The sequence below is a fragment of the Schistocerca gregaria genome, chromosome 1, assembly GCF_023897955.1.
Source record: "Schistocerca gregaria isolate iqSchGreg1 chromosome 1, iqSchGreg1.2, whole genome shotgun sequence".
NCBI classification, from domain to species: domain Eukaryota; kingdom Metazoa; phylum Arthropoda; class Insecta; order Orthoptera; family Acrididae; genus Schistocerca; species Schistocerca gregaria.
The window spans coordinates 972,933,037-972,954,626 of NC_064920.1; the positions used below are offsets into that span (position 1 = coordinate 972,933,037).

Here is a 21,590-nt window from a genome sequence, read left to right on the forward strand (position 1 = left end):
TACCCTTAGAGAAATTTATAAATGACTGTGCTGGTAAATCTCTACGTGATTTGATTTTCAAACAGCTGAGAAAAACTCAACGTACTCAAACATTTCTCTCTTTACTTATTCTGATCAACACTAAACTGACAAAATGTTTTTAGCGCAACGCAATCTGACTTTCAATAATACCTACAAAAGAATGGCCCTGACTAACAATGACCTATATTTCATGAATCACTTACCTCACAAAAATCTTCGTTACTCGAACTACTTCAATACAGCGAGCGCCAATACTGCCAGCTAAATAAAAGATTCTAACTACTGAAGGCACTAACTACTGATAGGCTTATAGTTAGCAAATGAAAGATTTTGATAGAGAGCAAACAATGCATTTACCTTAATAGTGTTCAAAAGTCATAATATATATGTATAATTTGTGACATCCACTTTGGCAAATTTCCTTTTTCTGACGGACACACGTCCAGCTCGTTCGACCATATTAACATCTCAAAACTCTGGCTTCTCTCTCCCCACATCCACCACTGTTGGCGGCTCACCTCCAACTGCACAACGCTACGCGGTATTCACGCCAACACTACAACAGAGAATATTTCAACAATGCCAACCAGCTACAGACTGCACACAGCACAGTCAGTGATTTTCATACAGAGCGCTACGTGGCGTTACCAACATAGAAACCTAAAAGCCTACTTACACCATCACGTCTTCAGACAAGTCCTTCTCCTCATAGAGCTCTTTCCACCTATCCGATCTTTTCGCTGCATTTAACAGTGGAATTCCCATTGCACTCTTAATTCTGCCGTCCTTGTTTTTAATTTCACCGAAGGTTGTTATGTGTTTTCTATATGCTGAGTCAGTCCTTCCTACAGCCAATTCTTTTTTGTTTTCTTCATATTTTTCATGGAGCCATTTCACCTGAGCTTCCCTGCACTTCCTATGTATTTCATTCCTAAGTGATTTGTATCTCTGTATTCCCGAATTTCCCTGAAAATTTTTTTGTTTCCTTATTGCAGTACTTCTGTTATCCATAGCTTCCTTGCAGTTACCTTCACTGTATCTATGTTTTTCATCCCATCTTCTGTGAAATATGTCTCCCTACAGCATTCCAGGTGTGCTTCGTGGGTGAAAAATAACGGCACCGCGCTACTCAGTCGAGAACCAATACATTCGTCAAGGAGTCTATGGTGAGGACTGAACTTTGGGTTCCTACGTTATCCTGCCGGAATACGCCATTTGGTACTGCAGTCATGACGCGTATGGCAACAGGGCGTATCCTTCTTGCCATATACTGACATACTTTCAGCCTCTCTTTAGCAACTGCCAAATAAGCCTTGCTGTCACGTGGAATACCTCCACACATGGTTTGGAGAGATACGGGTGTCGAGAAGAGCTGCTTCCTGGGACCGTTCACTAGACTGTCTGCGGATGAACTGGCGTCGGCCTGACCGCAAGAATCAGAAGCCACTTTCATCGCTGAACACCGGAGAGTTCCACAAATGGCCCAGTTATTCTGCCTCTACATCACGCATGTCTGTGTCTTGTGTGGCGTGGTGTCAGCGGTATACAACCCATGGTGACTCGAGATCTCAAGCCAGATTCCTGTAAAGGGACCTCTATTAACTACGTGAGGGGTTTTCTTTAAATTTGGACCCACCCTCCCTCGTTGGTGAGATTTGGTTAGATGAGTTGGGACCTGTGCTTCCCCTCACGTGAGGTTTATCTCGTGGCTGGGTAAAAACTTAAAAAAATGAATTTTTAAAATTTGTTTCAAACGTTGATCAAAACACTTTAATGAAACTATGATTTATTTAGAAAAGGTATTGAACAGTGTTGTTAACAGGTGATTAGGTACACTATTTTAAACATGTCAGCTCTGGGTAATATTTGAACGAAGAGAAATGCAGTGACAGATGGATAAAAAGGCTCCACTGAGAGTATTAACCGTTTCGATGGATCCCTAAAAACTTGTCCTTTTATTGATGTATTGTATACATTACGTACACTACTGGCCATTAAAATTGCTAGACCACGAAGATGACGTGCTACGGACGCGAAATTTAACAGACAGGAAGAAGATGCTGTGATATGCAAATGATTAGCTTTTCAAAGTATTTACACAAGGTTGGCGCCTGTCGCGACCCCTACAATGTGCCGACATGAAGAAAGTTCCAACCGATGTTGACAACCTTGGTCCATATCTTGGTAGGGTCTGCGCCACACTCAAAACCAACCATAAGCTCTTACCAAGTCAAATCAGGACCCATCTGACCATGCCACAGTTTTACAGTCGCCTAGGGTTTAACTGATATGGTCACGAACCTAGGAGAGGCGCTGCAGGCGATGTTCTACTGTTAGCAAAGGCACTAGCGTCGGTCGTTTGGTACCATAGCCCATTAACGCCAAATTTCGCCGCACTTGGATACGTTCACCGTACGCACAATATTGATTTCTGTGGTTATTTTGCGTAGTGTTGTTTGTCTGTTAGCACTGACAACTCTACGGAAACGCCACTGCTCTCGTTCGTTAAGTGAAGGCCGTCGGCCACTGCGTTGTCCATCGTGAGAGATAATGAGTGGAATTTGGTATTATCGGCACACTCTTGACACTGTAGATCCCGGAATACTGAATTACCGAAATGGAACGTTCCATGCGTATACCTCCAACTATCGCATCGCGTTCAAAGTGTTTTAATTCCGGTCGTGAGGTCATAATCAATCCAGAAATCTTTCTACGTGAATTACCTGAGTATAAATGACAACTCCGCCAATGCACCGCCCTTTTACATCTTGTTCATGCGACACCACTGCCATCTGTATATGTGCATATTACTATCCTATGACTTTTGTCACCTTAGTGTAAAGACATGACGTTGTTTAACGTTGTTACCAAAACTATCGAATAGTTCTTGACCGATTTACATCAAATTTTTACGCGATGCCCTAATAAACTTTTGGATGGACAATGGGTATATATTTTTTAAATATACATTTATACATATAAAGCAGGGAGGAGTTATTAACAAAAATATTAAAACGTTCTTGATTGATTTACCTCAAATTTTTACAAGATACCGTTACAAGTATTCGGACAGACATATGATATAATAATATTTATTTTTGTAAACAATCCACAGATTTTCTGTTAAAACCGGCTGAGAGAAAGAAAATTCTGTGCTGTTCTGTGGACATGTGCGGCTTCGTTTTGTTTCTTGCAGACAGTTGTAGCTAACGTAGCAAGACGTTCAATCATCACACATTTACATTTTTCCCATATGTATACTTTCTGCTTATATATAAAGTTTAAACAAAAATTGTATACACAGCAGTATGCTGTTTTGTTTTCTTTCTCACAGTCGGTTTTAACAAGCAACGTGAAGGTTATATCTTTGGCTTTTCGCCTTATAATTAGTATACTAATAAGGAATATAAATGCTACAAAACTTTGTAATCCTACCCGTTCGCAGAATAGAACTATGCAAACTACTGTCACTGAAGCCATTATCCTCACGGATCCAAGAGCCGGAGAAGTCAACCGATTTCCCCATTCACTTTAAGTGACTTCAGTTCCCAATCAATGTTTCGCTTGCAGTAACAATAAAGAAGACTCAAGGTCAATGAGAGGGAGAAGAGGAGATGCACAGAGAGGGAGGGAGGAAATTGACGCAGAGAGAGGAAGGAGAAGATGGATAGAGGGGAAAGGAGGAAATCCAGAGAAAGAGAGAGGGGAGATGAGGTGCTGGCTAGAGAGAGGGAGGGAGGAGAAGCAGATGAACGAAGAGACGCGGAGGATGGACAGATAGGGGAGACAAGGAGGTTGGGCTGTAGGCTGTGTATCTAATTTACCTTACGTATCTAGCAATTACAGAGCATTGCCCCGTTCGTTAGTTAGGATATATTTTCCTTTGTTAATAAGGACAGTCAAAAATTTGTTTGAACAGTATAAAAATTAAAATTATTCAGAAATAATAATTGTACTGTAAATGCAAAAGCGAAAATAGGGTCAAGGAGCTCTGAGCTCACAATATGCTTATCAAATTGAGTGCAGAAAGTTGTACTACCAATAGAGAGACGAGAAACTTTTTTGTTTGGAGGAAAGTAGTCTTTAATTGCTTCCTAACGATTAGTATCAGGTCTACCATTGTTCTTTGAGTATGAAAATGACATTTTTCAAATGGTGCAAGTGGTATAATCATCACAAATAGGAAACATGACCGTCTCCAGAGATAAGTGGCTAACCACCAGTTCTGAAGCTTTATTTTATTTCATTCGTTGTCTCCCATTCAATATACGTGTTCAACGAAAAAGGAGGAAGTCTGCATCTCTTTCTAACGCCCTTTTTTAATAAGAACACGTCGCTCTTAATGTTCCGACATTACTGATTGCTCCTGATTCTTAACCGACTTTCCCTATTGCGTATATCTGCTTTCCTGAGGATTTCAAACATCTTGCTGTATGTTACTTTTTCCGATCAAGTTGTCTTGGATTTTCTTAAGTCTTAACTTCCATCACCAAGCGCAAAGTCAGAACTGCTTCCCTTTTCTGAACCCAAACTGAACGTCATCTGACAAAGCTTCCGTTTGTGTGTTTTCCCAGTGTGATCGATTAGTGATGTTCAAAACACTGTTTGTCACTGTATACTATATTTTCGCCACAGTTACGCACAATCAAGAGACAGTGTGATTTACAATCTTTCTACGTACCGGTACATATCGTTTGCCTGTGAGACTGTGCAGGGCCTCTGTTGCTTTTGTCTCTTGACAAGAGTGCAAGAACACGGCTGCAGTGCACTTCTTGTCCGCTGCTACTGAGATATTTGAGTACGTCAGACACTGTGACAGCGTCAGGACGGTTCAAGATCGAAAAACAACTAATCGCTATACAGGGTGAGCATGAAGTCTTTGCTTGATTACAAAAATTTGTTAGTAAGGAACTATGGTAAATACAACTGTGTGATTTCCTGCAAATGGTAGCCTAATCAGTCGAGTTTTTTATGGTTTTTTATTTATTTATCATATGGCGAATATAGCAAATATTACAAATACGTGTAGTTTTCAGTTATATATTTAAAGTTTTTGTCACAAAGCTAATATTTTTACTGTTTTATGGATACATTTCCATATGTCCTCCGTTCATTTCCCGTAGACCATGTAGGCGATGCTCAATTTCTGTCCATGTCTTTGCCAAAATATTTTTCGCTACAGCCTCTACATCATTTAATACTCGTGCCGTAAGAGTCTGCACATAAGGAACTGGTAAACTGATCACTTTATCCTTAAAGTAACCCCACAAAAAGTGTCAAGAGTGCTTATATAGGTGGACGTGGCGGCCACGATGTTGGAGCGTCTGTACCGATCCATCTGCCTGGAAAGGTTTCATCCAAGATCTGGTGCACAAATAGCCCCTAGTGTGTGTTGGAATAATGCCAGTGCTTGAGATTAATGTAACTGAGCTGTCAGATCACGCCTAAATCCACAAAAATTGTTTGAGTCAAGCTTCCATTAGCAGAAAAACGTATAGGCATGTCGAAATTCCCCGTAAAAACTTTATCAGTTAAGCTGCAATTTGGAAGAAACCACTGAGCTGTATCTGGCTTAGTTCCTCAGGAATAAGTTGTTTTAATCAAGGAAAGACTTCATGCTCACTGTGTACAACGCGCGAAACAGTTCTTAAGCAAAGCGGACGGAGTCATTACTTTTATGTTAGACCTCGTTTCGTGCGGCTTACGTATCATCACATCGTACAGTATTTCCTGAGTACTACCATAATCACTATGAATCGTTCAAGACGCTGTACTACAGAATTTAGTGAATACATTCAGCATCTGTTCGTTTGATGAAGAAATACTAGATTACGTGTTGTAGCTGCACCTGGATCAACACCACACCTTTTTGTTTCAGGTCAAAGAAATACCGGTGGAAAGCTACAGTAACAAGAAGGACCTCGAGAAGTTACTGACTGTGAGTACAGCTTGCCTTAATTTTCATTGAAGTCTATGCAATTAATTTCAAGTGTGCCGAGCTAAACCGTAGCCTGTGAGCGGAAGTTAAATCGAGTCCATTGTTTGTAGGACGTTTGCAGATGCTGCACATACTACGCCGAGGAGATCTTGAAGAGGACAGCATACGAAAGCGACTCGCTGGAGGTGAAGCAGGTGCAACATGTGAGTCACGTTAAAATTAGAGGGACTGCTTTGCCACATCATGTACTAATGTTTTCATTTGTTATTGAATGTCACGTCTCAAGGGGAATCATTTGAGAAATTCAGTATGAACAGATTCGAAAGAAGGCGATAGGAGAATGAATAAGCCGTCGCCTTCTTGAAAGAATTGTTACGAACAATCACAAAAAGAGGTTATGAGCAAACGGAATTCTGCTGCTCTTTTGGTAGGGAAGTTCTCAGCGCGCAAGAAAGCCTGCAGCAGTGAGTAAAAAATGTACATTACGTAACTTCTCATCAAGTTTTCAATATTGCACGAATAAGCTTTTCGCTCGAAGATGTCAATGTAGATTTCTTAAAAGACCTAATGACCTCCCTCCCCCCCCCCCGCCACCCCCCCTCACTCACTCGGGTAAATGGACGATCTTATTCTTCAATGGAAGGGATGTCCTCGCAGCAAAACTGCGTCCTCACCTCCTGGACAGTCTGCGGTGGTGTTACTGCTCCAACGTAATGGAAGCTTCCAGACGCAGAACCAGACGGGCAGGCGCCTCGCTATATATCTCTTTCTAGCGTCATTGCTGTAAACCAATCGTGTTCTCTCCCAATGATATTTGCGCATACACACTCCTCCAGAGCATAGCACGAGCTTACAGTAGCTCATAAAATCAGTTACTTACAAACAGGCCGGCCGGTGTGGCCGAGCGGTTCCAGGCGCTACCGTCTGGAAGCGGGCGACCGCTACGGTCGCAGGTTCGAATCCTGCCTTGGGCATGGATGGGTGTGATGTCCTTAGGTTAGTTACGTTTAACTAGTTCTACGTTCTAGGGGACTGATGACCTCAGATGATAAGTCCCATAGTGCTCAGAGGCATTTGAACCATTTTTTCAAAATGCATGCTAATAAAATATACTATTTAATTCACTTCACGTGAATTCATATGGGAAAGAACTTAAACAAGATAACAATAAATGCAAAGTTAAATAAATGTTATGAACCGAAGCTCGGAGCTTGGGCGCCTGCAGCCGATTAATGGAAGTTTATTTGGTGAGATTTGGCTAGTAATGATTTTCCGTGATATAGTTCAGGGGTGCGGTATTTATTAATCGTGTGGAGTTAGACGTTTTGGTGAACTATGACCGTAGTTAACTGTATGATTTGTAGGGTGCACTTTGAATCTGTGAACGGTGTTTGTTCTTCCGAGTTCACCTTTCATCACACTTTCTGATACGTTCTTCGCTTGACTATTGGCAGTATTCATTACATGATCCTAAAATTGGTACCAATATCGGAGCTAGACATAATTTGTGTCTTTAACTTTTAGTTTATTGTTTTGTTGTTTAAGTTCTTTCCCACCTGAATTCATGTGAAGGGAACTAACTAGCATATTTTATTAGCATGTATTTTCATTCAGGTGAATCCCTTAATTAAAATGCGGTGTCGTGAGGTGGTTGACCCGTGTATTTCATGCATGACTACTAACTTCTAAGAGTGCGACTGCCCATGTTAAATTCAGATATTATAAAATGTTATCCGTTGTACGACTTGTTTCATTACCTTTCGAAAGAGAATGCGCATAATTGTATAGGGAGCTTCACTCTGTTTTATAATTACCGTAATTTTAATTTTGCATCCCAGGGGTATACACTACTACAACCACAACCATCCCACGCCACATACCGAACGAGGTGGCGTAGTGGTTAGCACACTGGACTCGCATTCGGGACAATGACGGTTCGAACCCGCGTATGGCCATCCTGATCTAGGTTTTCCGTGATTTCCATAAATCGCTCCGGGCAAATGCCGGGATGGTTCCTGTGAAAGGGCACGGCCAATTTCCTTCCCCCTTCTTCTGTAATCCGATGGGACCATAGACCTCGCTGTTTGGGCCCCTCCGCCAAATCAACCAATCGACCATCCGACATACTATACATGCCTTTGGAGTCTGTATCAAGTAGCCGTGGGAACAGACATCGAAAAAATTCAGAATACCACTGCTACGATCGTAAGAGGTTAGTGCAGCGCATATAAGAGTGATATTAAAGGGAATTTAAAAGAGATCTTTGGAAACAGGGCGACATCCTTTGTTGGGTAAATTTAAAGGAGTTATATGCGAAGAAGATATTAAAACAACTTTGCTGCTACCATCACATATATTGAGTATGGAACATGAGAACAAGGTAAGACAGGTTAGGTCGCATACATAGGCCAATACAATAGACAGTCATTTTCCCATTGCTCTCTGCGAAAATTAAGTAGGAAAGTAAATAATAATATTGGTACAAAGGACTCTCAATCATGCACTGGCAGTGGCTTGCGGAATACATACGCGGTTATTTATAAATGACCCTATGGTTTCAGTAGATGACGTCTCGAAAACTAATTGACATACAGAAAATAGAGGGCAGAGCATCGCCCCAAGTGTTTAACTCGCGTTAGAGACTCTCATTGTGGGCTCCGATTGTGATACGGCGAATATCAATACGTACGTGAGTCGCCGACTCGAAGTGCCCGGGGAAGGTGCAGCGACGGCAGCTCGCTTTGGAAATCCGTTCATTGGGTTGCCTATCGGTAGCTGTGAACTAATTTGATGTTTCAAAACTGAGCGGATGATTTGTCTCCATCACTAGTCGTGGCCAGCGGAACACACGTGGCCCCAGTCAAGTGTTGGTGCGGTCTGCGGTTCTCAGCCGCATTTGGAACAGCCGAATCCAAAAATGACAACTAACGTTAAGAATTTTCAAGAGTGTTGTTTTCCTATTCAGTAACAAGCAAAAATACTTACAGAGACAATAATATTTTGAAGTATGTTTAATTTTAATTGGTGTTCGTGAATTCTGCTAAGCAAAGATGGTCGCTTAACTCAGAGGCAGAAGTGTAAGTAGTTCGGCGACTGCTCGGTTAGAGGATGTGAGAGGGGGGCTGTTTTATTGTTTGTCTTCCTATACTGACAGCTTACGGGCGTGGGCGATTCAGGCGATCAGCAGCTGTGGTTCATTTATTTAGCGCGTGGTTAGCGTTACGTCACACAAGGAAACATTTCTCTTTCCCAATACATATATAGATCCAGAATGAGATTTTCACTCTGCAGCGGAGTGTGCGCTGATATGAAATTTCCTGGCAGATTAAAACTGTGTGTCCGACCGAGACTCGAACTCGGGACCTTTGCCTTTCGCGGGCAAGTGCTCTACCATATGAGCTACCGAAGCACGACTCACGCCCGGTTTCTCATTCTGGAAACATCTCCCAGGCTGTGGCTAAGCCATGTCTCCGCAGTATCCTTTCTTTCAGGAGTGCTAGTTCTGCAAGGTTCGCAGGAGAGCTTCTGTAAAGTTTGGAAGGTAGGAGACGAGGTACTGGCAGATGTAAAGCTGTGAGTACCGGGCGTGAGTCGTGCTTCGGTAGCTCAGATGGTAGAGCACGTGCCCGCAAAAGGCAAAGGTCCCGAGTTCGAGTCTCGGTCCGGCACACAGTTTTAATCTGCCAGGAAGTTTCACATATATAGATATTTAACATGTAGAAAAGCGAGTCATGTTTAAATTTACATTATTTACGAATCGCAGAATATCACAGGCTTACGTCCAACTGGTGAACACACACAGCTGATGCCTTAGTTACTATCAAGAAGTCCTCCTGATCCCCAGGAAAGGATCGTTTTGTGCACGTACGTACGATGTGCTCAGAAGTTCGTCGTACTGCACCACAGTCACAGATTGGCAATGTTGTTAGTCCGAATCCGCATTTGTATATCGAGTCATCACATCTTCCAAAATTTGTCCTTATTCTGACGACTGCAGACCTGCCAAGGGTACTGCTGCAGTGGATGACCGATACCTACGGATTACGGCTCGGAGCAACCCTGACAGCAACGCCACCATATTGAATGATGCTTTTCGTGTAGTCACAGGACGTCATGTTACGACTCAAACAGCCTATAGGCTGCATGATGCGCAACCTCACTCCCGACGTCCATGGCGATGTTCATCTTTGCAACCACAACACCATGCAGCGCGGTACAGATGGGTCCAACAACATGCCGAATGGACCGCTCAGGATTGGCATCACGTTCTCTTCACTGATGAGTGTCGCATATGCCTTCAACCAGACAATCGTCGGAGACGTGTTTGGAGACAAGCTGGTCAGGCTGAACGCCTTAGACACACTGTCCAGCGAGTGCAGCAAGGTGGGGCCGACGTACATGGTGGTCATGGAAGGCGCCGTAACGTCTGTACGATACGTAAATGTCATCCTCCGACCGATAGTGCAACGATATCGGCAGCATATTGGCGAGGCATTCGTCTTCATGGACGACAATTCGCGCCCTCATTGTGCACATCTTGTTAATGACTTCCTGCACGATAACGACATCGCTCGACTAGAGTGACCAGCATTTCTCCAGACATGAAGACTATCGAACACGCCTGGAATAGATTGAAAAGGGCTGTTTATGGACGATGTGCCCCACCAACGACTCTGAGGGATTTACGCCGAATCGCCGTTGAGTAGTGGGACAATGTGGACTAACAGTGCCTTGATGAACTTGTGGATAGTATGCCACGACGAATACTGGCATGCGTCAATGCAAGAGGACTTGCTACTGGGTATTAGAAGTACAGGTGTGTACAGCAATCTGGAGCACCACCTTTAAAGGTCTCGCTGTATGGTGGTACAACATGCAATATGTGGTTTACATGAGCAATAAAAAGGGGCGAAAATGATTATGTTGATCTCTATTCCAATTTTCCGTACAGGTTCCGGAATTCTCGGAACCGAGGTGCTGGAAAACTTTTTTTGATGTGTGTAATATTCAGAAGTTAGTTACAAAATTTCGTGATACAAGTTCGATGTTACAGAAGAAACGTGCCAAACGAAACTCAGTTTTAAAAAGGCAGGGCATTCAGTATGTTAAAGTAGCAATTACATAATCTCACCATAAGTCTTAGCGTAGTTTAAGCCAGGAAAAGAACATTTCACTTGGTTCATCCCATATTGTATAGAGAATACACTGAGGTAACAAAAGTCACCGGATACATCCTAATATTGTATCGGACCTCCGTTTACTCGGCATACTGCAGCAGGTCCCCTGCAGAAATACTGATCCATGCTGCCACTACAGCCGTCGATAATTTGGTAGTGTTACCGGTGCAGAATTTTATGCACGAACTGACCTCTCCATTATCTCCCATAAATGTGCGATGGGATGCATGTCAGGCGATCTGGCTGTCCAAATCATTCACTCAAATTGTCCAGAATATTCTCCAAAGAATCAAGAACAGCTGTGACACGGAAACATGGCGCATAGTCATCCATAAAAATTCCATCGTTGTTTGGGAACTTGAAGTTTATGAATGACTGCAAATGATCTCCAATAGCCGAACATAACCATTTCCAGTCAATGACCAGTTCAGTTGGACCAGAGGATCCAGTCCATTCCATGTAAACGCAGCCACACCATTATTGGGTCACCACCATCTTGGAAAGTGCTTTGTTGACAACTTAGGTCCATGTCTTCGTAGGGTCTACGACACACTAGAACCCTACCATCAGCTCTTACCAAATGAAATCACCACGGTTAGCCAGTCATCTAGGATCTGTTCACGAGCCCAGAAATGGCGCTACAAGTGATGTCATGCTGTTAGCAAAGGCCCTAGCGTCGGTAGTTTGCTGCCATAGCACATTAACGGCAAATTTCGCCGCACTCTCCAAACGGATACGTTCGTCGTACGTGCCACATTGATTTTTGCGGTTATTTCACGCAACGTTGGCTACTCTACGCAAATGTCGCTGCTCTCGGTCGTTACCCGTGGTGAGAGGTAATGCCTCAAAGTTGGTATTCTCGCAAAAACACTTAACACAATCGATCTCGGAAAATAGAATTTCCTGACTGATTCCGAAATGGAATGTCCCTTGTTTCTACCTTCGCGTTCAAGATCTGTTAATCACCTCGCTAACCTTTTCATATGAAATCAGCAAACTAACAAATGACTGCTCCACCAACGCGCTGAGCTTATATGCGCATATCGCTATCCGATGACTTTTTCCATTTCAATGTAATACTGAAATGTTATCCGTACTGAATTCAGTTTTTTTTCCTTGCACTGAATAACGCTTATTATGACAGAATACTGTCAATGGTTCAAAACCCTGATTAGAGGCAACAGTGGCGTTTTAGACGAAGTGTATTTTACAGATAAAGCTTGGTGGGTATGTTAATAGCCAGAACCACCGGAACTGGGGTACTAACAACCCGCACACTTTCATTGAGTCTCCTCTAAATCCCCCCCAAGAAAAAGGCTTATGGAGTACAGTATCAAGGCTACGAATAAAAGGACTTTGGTTTTTGAAACAACTGTGGCTCCTACTGTCTACCGAGAAATTATCCACCAGTTGATAGCCTTACTATAAGAGGATGAGCGCGACTGCTGGTTGCAACAGGACTGCGCCACTTGCCATACATATCGCTCTGCTGTCGAGATGCTACAGGAATTCTTCGGTGAAAGATTCATTTCGACAGGATTGTGGCCCCCACGATCCCCTGATCTTAGTAGTCCAGGCTCGTTTCGATAGGGCTGCTTGAAATATATTGTTTACAGTAGCAATCCCCCATACTCTGCAGGAATTGAAGTCAAACATTATGGAAGCCATAAACGAAACAGACAGTGTAAATCTCACAAGAGTACCCAGGAACATGGTCAAAAGCATCGACAAGTACATAGAAACGGATGGACAACATTTACAACAGCCGCTGTAATTTATAGTAACTAAGTTTGGCAATAAAATATTTCTTACAGAATAAACTACGTGATGGGGACCATTTTAAGTGAACCTACTTTACATATTTAAATGTCACAGGTATGAAGAGTACGTATAGTGTGTTCACTAACATGTGCGTACACACTGTGATCCTTATATATGACTGAAGCGCTCAATGAAAATTTTTAAGCCGGCCGGAGTGGCCGGGCGGTTCTAGGCGCTACAGTATGGAACCGCGCGACCGCTACGGTCTCAGGTTCGAATCCTGCCTCCGGCATGGATGTTTGTGATGTCCTTAGGTTAGTTAGGTTTAAGTAGTTCTAAGTTCTAGGGGACTGATGACCTCAGACGTTAAGTCCCATAGTGCTCAGAGCCATTTGAACCATTTTTGAAAATTTGTACCAAAGGTAGGATTCGAACCCGAGTCGCCTCCTCACTAGGAAAATGCGCTATCCACCACGCCACCGTGACACAGAGCCTTTGCACAAGTGCACAGACTACCCGAGCACGCCTCCCAGCTCAATCCAAGTGCACGTCTAGGTATTCCCCCTAAACTTGGACATCGCTGCAGAGACTTTCCACTCTAATCAATGTAATCACATCTTCCACACTAATTAAGAATGTGACGGTGTGCGTTTGCAGTTGTGCGTGTCGGTGAGCAACATGGAGCAGGCGCGCGCCTTCCTGGTGCAGCAGCTGGCGGAGCTGTCGCTGGACGATGTGGCGGCCCGTTCCTCGGAGCCGGAGGGAGTGGAGGCGCTGCAGGAGAGGCTCGCAGACACCATCGAGGACACCGCCAACACGCTCGCCGTCCACCTCTGCGCCAGGATAGACTTCATCGCCCGCAAGGTCAGCCCAGAGCGCCGACGCGACCCTTCCTGGCACATCCACGTCTAGGGTAGTCGACGCAGAGACTGACGAAAACAGCGCAAACTAACAAAGCACAAAAAATTTATCTCCAGATTTAAGAAATTACTTCCGCATCTATCACCTTGGGAAAGACACGAAGGGCGTCCAATAAGCAATGCAACACTTTTTTCCTCGGTACATTTCGGTTGAAAAACTGCGAAATTTGATGTGGGACATCGTTCAATATTCCCGCTTCAGCCACTGCAGTTTTATAAAGTGCCGATAGATGGAGGCGCTTTATGTAGCCTTCAAAATGACGTCTGGACGTCTGTAACGGAGGCACATTCCAAGCAAAGAGCGGTCATTTAGTTTCTTTTGGTGGAAACCCAGATCATCGCATATATACATAGGCGCTTGCAGTATGTCTATAGAGACCTGGCAGTCAGCAAAAGCACGGTGAGTCATTGGGTGAAGCGACTGTCATCATAGCAATAAGATCGCGCAAACCTGCCCAGTTTCCCATACGCCGGCCGGTCGCACACATGTTGGGACATGCCGAAATTGTCGTACAAGTTGATCGACGGATGACAACCGAATATCTCGCTGCACAACTGGACGTCTCTGTTGGTAGTAGTGACATAGTCGTCCACCAGCTGGTGTACTCAAGTAGACTGGTACCATGCTGTCATACAAGTCTTCCCAGTAAGGTGGTGTAAGACCGTCGCAGTGAGTGGAGGTTATGTTAAAAAAATAGGATTTTGTAGCCCACGGAGTGAGGAATAATATCGTGTATTGGAATCCTGAGTAAAACCAACCTGCTTTCAGAAAAAAAGGGATTCCATTACTTATTGAACGCACCTCTTATTACAAATTTAACTTTTGCGAAATGCCTCCGTCTGAAATGGGATCCGGTGTTCAACACAGGAAAGCTTCATATTTGCACAAATAAGCTGCTTAAATCCCGTTTTCACCACTCTCATTACTTCCCTAGTTTGTGTTCTTTCGGTCGCAAATCTGTTTCTCAGTCCGTTTCGGCTACAGGAAATCCTTATATATGTCCATCTATGTGAAGGAGATACATCCGCAACCCCAGTGCACTAAAGCTCTGTCTCCAGTTGTGAAAACCATAATGATGCTTGTCTATAATGTCCAGTCTGTCAACGTTATCTCAAAGAGTGAGTTCCAAGGGAATATTGTCACTCTACTGCATGAACGATTGTAAGCACGGCAAGTTGCCCGCCGACGTAGCTTACGCCACAGAGACAATATTCAAACATTCAAGATCTATCGTGAGACTAAGGACATCGATGATCCACACATATTGGCCGCCGACAGTAAATAAAATTAGCTGATGACCTCTACGTACAAATTATGGCTCTTAGCTACCTCAAAAAGAATGCAACATAACTATGCACTGTGTTTTTGGAGGCAACTGGGAAAACTGTGAGTACATAATCGATGTACAACTGTCTCTACACTATAAATTTGGTCTCAAGGTGACCATTCTAACCAACAGTACCTATCAGCTGCTCCCTAGAAAACTGGTGCACGAAGAAATTTGTATAACTAGGAACTGAACCTCAGCCAATAATATTGGGTTCTCTTCACCGAGGAGTGCAGGGTTTGCGTGCCTAAGAAGTTCGTCAGAGAGGAATGTGGCGGCTGCTAAGTAGCAATGCACTTTCCCCAGAAATGTAGTTTCACGGGCAAACCAGGGTGGTATGAGAGTTGGATTTTGTGCCAGTATCTTGTAACTATATCGGACGCCTCTCATCGCTAAAGCTCCGTCTACTGCCCCTCCCAGTGGCGTCATTTGAGTTATTTATTCATTTGCTATTTTCTTATAGTCTGTTATCTATATAAAAAGAAGAAATCGAATGTTCCACACAAACTGGCATGAATAAACATATAAAATTTTAACATACTATCAAATGTGTTAGTAATAACCAAGCGGCTGCAGTATGCAAGTGCATAGGGTTAGGACACTGCTCTCCCGGCTGCTGTCAGCTTCCCAGACCTTCTTACTCGAGTAGGACCTCAGCTGGTATCACGAGGCTGAGTTCACCCCTTACCACTCCTCACACCAAGGAAAACTCACTGGCAGTACTAGTGATGGAACCTGAGTCCTTCGCATGGCATTCAGGGAAGATAACCACTTAACTAGAGAGGCAGACAGCCTCTCATCGCTGTGGGGGTTAATTTAACAGCAGTCCAGTATTGCAGCGGGATCATCCTGCTAGGTCAGTGGTCAGAATTTGGGAGAAGGGTTCGTTTTTACAGGTGAAAATGGCGAAGCTCACGGCAGTTGAATACCTTCCTAACGGAGGCAGGAATCAGCCGAAATGGTTGGATGCGGTTTATCTGCTGACGTGAAACTGAATAAGCATGCTTTAGACCTGATGTAATTTGCAATGCTTTTTCGTAGGAACACCCTCATAGTTTTCATGAGCTCAGAAGACCCACTATCGAAGAATGGGACAGGCAACGTCTTTATTGCGTTGTGGAGAAAAGCCTCTTGTACCTCCCCCCCCCCCCCACCCATCCCTCCACCATGGAAACTGGAGTGCACAATTTTTAGTCACTACAGAATTCCCACACAATTCTGAACGTAAGTGGACAAACATCACTTCTCTGGGGTATAATAAGTCTTTTGTGCCACCTGTAAAATGTAGTTCTTGTGCTATGACAGGTCTCCGAACTGCCAACTGATTTATATCACAAATGACAAATTTAGAGCCTTGTACCTCCCTGATCCTGGGAAAAATTTCTGCGGATTTTGATTTTAGAGGTGTGGAAAAATGTGCATTTTCGGACAGACTGCATTTATTGTGGTTATTGTTTGCATTTCTGAGTCAGATTATCCTTTTACACTGTCCATCCACATTAATGTGACCACATGTCAAAGGTCTCAGTAGCCATCTATAGAGAGTCAGCGAGGTTCTCGAAGGCACTGACAGGGATGTGAGGCCATGCTGACTCTAGTGCCCCTTGCCAGCTTTGCTAAGTTTCTCGTATGAGAGCAAACAGCTCGATCGAGGTGTCTCACACATTCTCGACTGGGTTCAAATGTGAGGACTCTGGTGGCCAGGGGAGCACGGTAAACTAACCGTCTTCGAACCACACACGTAGAATGCAAGCTGTGTGAAATGTTACATTGTCATTCAGGCAGATGCCATCGTGACGAGGAGAAACAAACTGGGTGCAAGGGTAGATATGGTCCCCAAAGACAGATGAATACTAAGCCATGTGTTATCTGAAAAGAACACCTGTTTCCACTCATTGGACGCCCAATTGTGGTATTAGCGTGCATACTACAGCGTCCGTCGCCGATGATTAGCAGTCATCATTACTGCATGAACCATGTCCCTGCTGTGGAGGTCCATACGCAGCAACGTTCGCTGAACGGTCGTTGAGGACACACTATTGGTAGCTCCTTGGTTCACATGGACGGTCATTTGCTCAACAGTTGCCCATCTGTTGCCTGTACACATTTCCGCAGCCGTTGTTTACTCCTGTCATCTAGGGCGCATGATGGATCACTGTTGTCTCTGCACCAGTTCTGGATAGTGCCATTTGGTCATACACGGTGTACTTTAAACACGGCGGCATCTGAATAGTTTCAGAAAAGCTTCGAACCTTGGCCCGAAAGCTAATGACCACGCCCTTTCTAACAACAGGCAATACGCTTTGTTTCTGCAATATGACATCGACTGTAGTAATGTTTTCTATGTCCCCCCCCCCCAGCCTTCTGTGAGAGGTTATTGCACTTTGACGTCGAATATAGGCTGTGGTCACATTACTGTGACTGGACCGGGTCTTTTTGGTAAGACCTGTTCTTTAATTCCTTGCTCCCCTCGAATCTAGCCCTGCGCGCATTAGGTGTCCAGGTGGTGGCAAACTCTTTTTCCGTGCACAGCTTATTTCGTTCAGCTCGTTGCCAGAAACGTAGCCAACGTGTGCAGCGTGGCCCCTGTGTGCAGCCAGGTGGTGTGCGGAGTGCGGCGAGCGCTGCTGGACCCGCAGCAGCTGGGCGGCGAGCGGGAGGCGTGGCTGCGCCACATGGACGACACGCTGGCCGTGCTGTACGCCCGGCTGCGGCCCAGGCACCTCTGCCGCCTGCTCGACGTCGCCTGGGACAGCTTCCGGCCCGCCGTGCGCCAGGCCATTGACGACCACCTCTACGTGAGTACCGCCTAGAGCCCTAAGACTGCGGTACGCTGCTGTAGACTATCATAAGTAAGCGTAGGGTATGGCAGTTTTCCTTTGTACACTATGTGATCAAAAGTATCCGGACACCCCCCAGAAACATATGTTTTTCATATTAGGTTCATTGCGCTGCCACCGACTTCCAGTTACTTCATATCAGTGACCTCAGGAGTCATTAGACATCGAGAGAGAGAAGAATGGGGCGCTCCGCGAACCCACGGACTTCGAACGTGGTCAGGTGACTGGGTGTCACTTGTGTCATGCATCTGTACGCGAGATTTCCGCACTCTTAAACACCTCTAGGCTCACTGTTTCCAAAGTAATAGTGAAGTTGAAACGTGAAGGGACACGTACAGCGCAAAAGCGTACAGGCTGACCTCGTCTGTTGACTGGTAGAGACCGCCGACGACCGTTGAAGAGGGTCGTAATGTGTAATAGGCAGACATCTATCCAGACCATCACACAGGAATTCCAAACTGCACCAGGAACCACTGCAAGTACTATGAAAGTTAGGCGGGAGGTGAGAAAACTTGGATTTCATGGCATAGCGGCTGCTCATAAGCCACACATCAGGCCGGTAAATGCCAAACGATGCCTCGATTGGTGTAAGGAGCGTAAACATTGGACGGTTGAGCAGTGGAAAAGCGTTGTGTGGAGTGACGAATCACGGTACACAACGTCGCGATCCGACGGCAATGTATGGGTATGACGAATGTCCGCTGAACGTCATCTTCCAGCGTGTGTAGCGCCAACAGCCAAGGCGGTGGTGTCATGGTGTGGTCCTGTTCTGCACCCGTTGTTGTTTTGCGTGCTAGCGAGGACGTCGCATTATTACACACGTATGTATAGCGAGGCGATTGAAATCCACAAACATCAATACAATTTTAATCGTAAAGAAAAAGGATTAAAATTGGACAAAATACGGCAGTCGACGTTGCATCAATCATGTGACAATCGATTGCCTGCAATCGAGAGAACAGACTTTAGCCAGAGATAGCCACACATCGACGCCACGTGACGTGCGGTGGCGCCCTCTACGATCTCCATATAAGCGGTGGCCCCAGTTCCTAGCAGCCAGTCGTCGACTCACCTCGGAAGATGTTCTCCGTAGTTGAGAACGAAACGTCAGGGAGAAGAAGTTCTACAGATCGACCACGGCAATTTAGCCCGGAAGTGTTTACTGATGGTGTTCGCAATTGGTTTGAACAACATTCTAGACAATTTGAGCGAATGATTGCTCACTCTGATTGCCCGACGTAAATCCCATTGAACATTTATGGAACATAATCTGGAGGCCAGTTCGTGCAAACGGTCCTGCACCGCCAACACTTTCACGATTGTGGACGGGTATAGACGCATCATGACTCATTATTTCTGTTGAGCCTTATACGACTCTTATAGCCCATGCCGCGCTGAGCTGCTGCACTACGCCGAGCAAAAGGATGTTCGCCTCGACACTAGGCGGTATCCCATGACTTTTGTCACCTCAGTGTATGTGTTCCATGTATTTCTTACTAATGCTGTAGTAATTACTCTTTGCTCTGTCATCTGTGTATGTGCATAAGTAATATTAAGCTCCTTTAAACTTCATAGTGCTGCAGGAGTATATCGTCAAGAATCTGTAAAACAACTTAAAAGAAAAATGCAGAAAACCTAGTCTCAGTTGGTCGATGTCAGGCTACTCTATCACCAGGACAAGGATCACCCTCACATTACCGGTGTCATAATTGGAAAGCTGCGCGAATGAAATTGGGAAGTGTTACCTCATGCAGGCTACATCGTGCCATGAGACAACCAGACGTTCATTTATTCCGAAAATTATGAGCACCATTTACGAAATGGCCCTCGTAGGATACCTGTCCTATCAAACGAGGACGACGATTTATTCCCGGCAGTCCCTGATAACAACAGTGTAGGCAGCTTGAACATTCGACGACATAAGTAGTCCTGATCGGACTAAATCCGAGAAAAGTTCATCGGCGCTTCTGTATCGTATCAGTCTACATTTCACGAATGGGGAGTGGCTGCAGCACTTGACCTGTCTCTGAGCAAACAGGTTTTACAACTGTTCAGTCGCTGGCATAACGAGTGAAAGGGAGTGCAAGGAGTAGTACCTAGTGTTCACGGGAAACTGCTGGGAAATGTCATATTACGTTAGCTTGCACATAACGTTCTAGAATATAGTTCCCAAACAGCAACAAGGCGAAAAGGCAATACCTTTTTATCTTCGCTACTACAAGTCACTCAGATATATAGATGAGCGATTAATGATCTAACTGGTCCGTCCCCGGTAGCCGAGTGGTCAGCGCGACATAACGTCAATCCCGATTCCCGGCTGGGTCGGAGATTTTCCCCGCTCAGGGACCGGGCGTTGTGTTGTCCTAATGATCGTCATTTCATCCCCATCAACGCGCAAGTCGCCCAAGTGGCGTCAAATCGAAAGACTTGCACCCGGCGAACGGTCTAGCCGACGGGAGGCCCCTAGTCACACGGCATTTACATTTAATGATCTAACTACGCAAATCAAGAGTGCACATATTGTGAGCCGTTGAATTACCATAATGCATCTCACCGAGTAATCCTCGAAGACCTCATTTTGGAAGTTTTCATAATTCTCTTCAGTTATGTGATTGCAAGATACTTTGTAACGTTGTCGATATGCGTCATACTCAAAATGAAAAAAGAAACCAAGGAAGAAAGAAAGGAAAGCCTTTACGGAAACAAGACCATTACGGACAGAGTACCAGCTCGATTTGTATCATATTCGGAAAGGTAATTAACCGTAATCTTATTGCATTTGCTTGAAATAATTTAGAGGGACTAAGAGAAATCTAATTCAGACCGTTTAGAATGGGGCTGGGAACCTAATGCTCCCGATTATAACTCCAGTGTGTATTAACCTCGAAAAACCTCGTTTGAGCAGATCCTGATTTCATCAGCCGTTTCTAATGCATCATCGATCTGTGACGTATGGTAATGTGATTCAAAATACACCGTTTCTTTCTAACAACGCACGTTTTACTTAGCTTGCTTTTTCAGTTGTTATTTACACTCGAGTTGGAACAGTTGGAACAGTCGCTGCTGTTAAACCTTCTTATCATGAATGTTGTCAGCGTAAACATTTGTAGCGGGCAGTGTTCCATAACAATCCAGCTATTTTTTCATTCGAAATCTTTTCCTTTTAAGTATTAAAATTGTCACGAAAAGGGTAAGTGTATTTACTTTTTTACCCTAACAGTTTAACTATTAACAATTACTTTTAACACTTTATCTATGTCTCTTTATAACTTTCTACGTACTAACCCTTTAACTACCTAATCTTGAGTCTGCAGAAATTCGAAGACCATTCTGAAAGAAATTCACATATTGACGAAGTATGAAATAACTGTTTCATTTCTTGTGTTGTGTTCAGTTACTTCACTGAAAAATAGTGAAGATCCGGCTCCATCATAAGTTGTAGCTCCAGCTGCGATCATTCTAAACGAGACCGTAGGTAGTTCCGCGGTGCTCGACACTAACACATATCTTATTTGTCTTGTTGGCGTCTTTACACGAAAGTTTGCAGTACAAGCCTCTTCTCTCAATGGAAACTATCGCTCAGGTTGGGACATACTCACCAGCGT

General features: G+C 44.3%; 1 protein-coding gene across 2 annotated transcripts in view; it reads left to right on the forward strand.

The window, feature by feature from the left end:
• The window catches only part of LOC126276893 (protein unc-13 homolog 4B-like), a 145,902-nt gene that overhangs the window by 106,916 nt on the left and 17,396 nt on the right, over positions 1-21,590 (forward strand). For both annotated transcript variants that reach the window (XM_049977313.1, XM_049977314.1), the window contains exons 5-8: positions 5,900-5,959; positions 6,070-6,162; positions 13,555-13,761; positions 17,746-17,943. In XM_049977313.1, the coding sequence (XP_049833270.1) occupies positions 5,900-5,959; positions 6,070-6,162; positions 13,555-13,761; positions 17,746-17,943 (558 nt within the window). The remainder of the gene's footprint in view (positions 1-5,899; positions 5,960-6,069; positions 6,163-13,554; positions 13,762-17,745; positions 17,944-21,590) is intronic.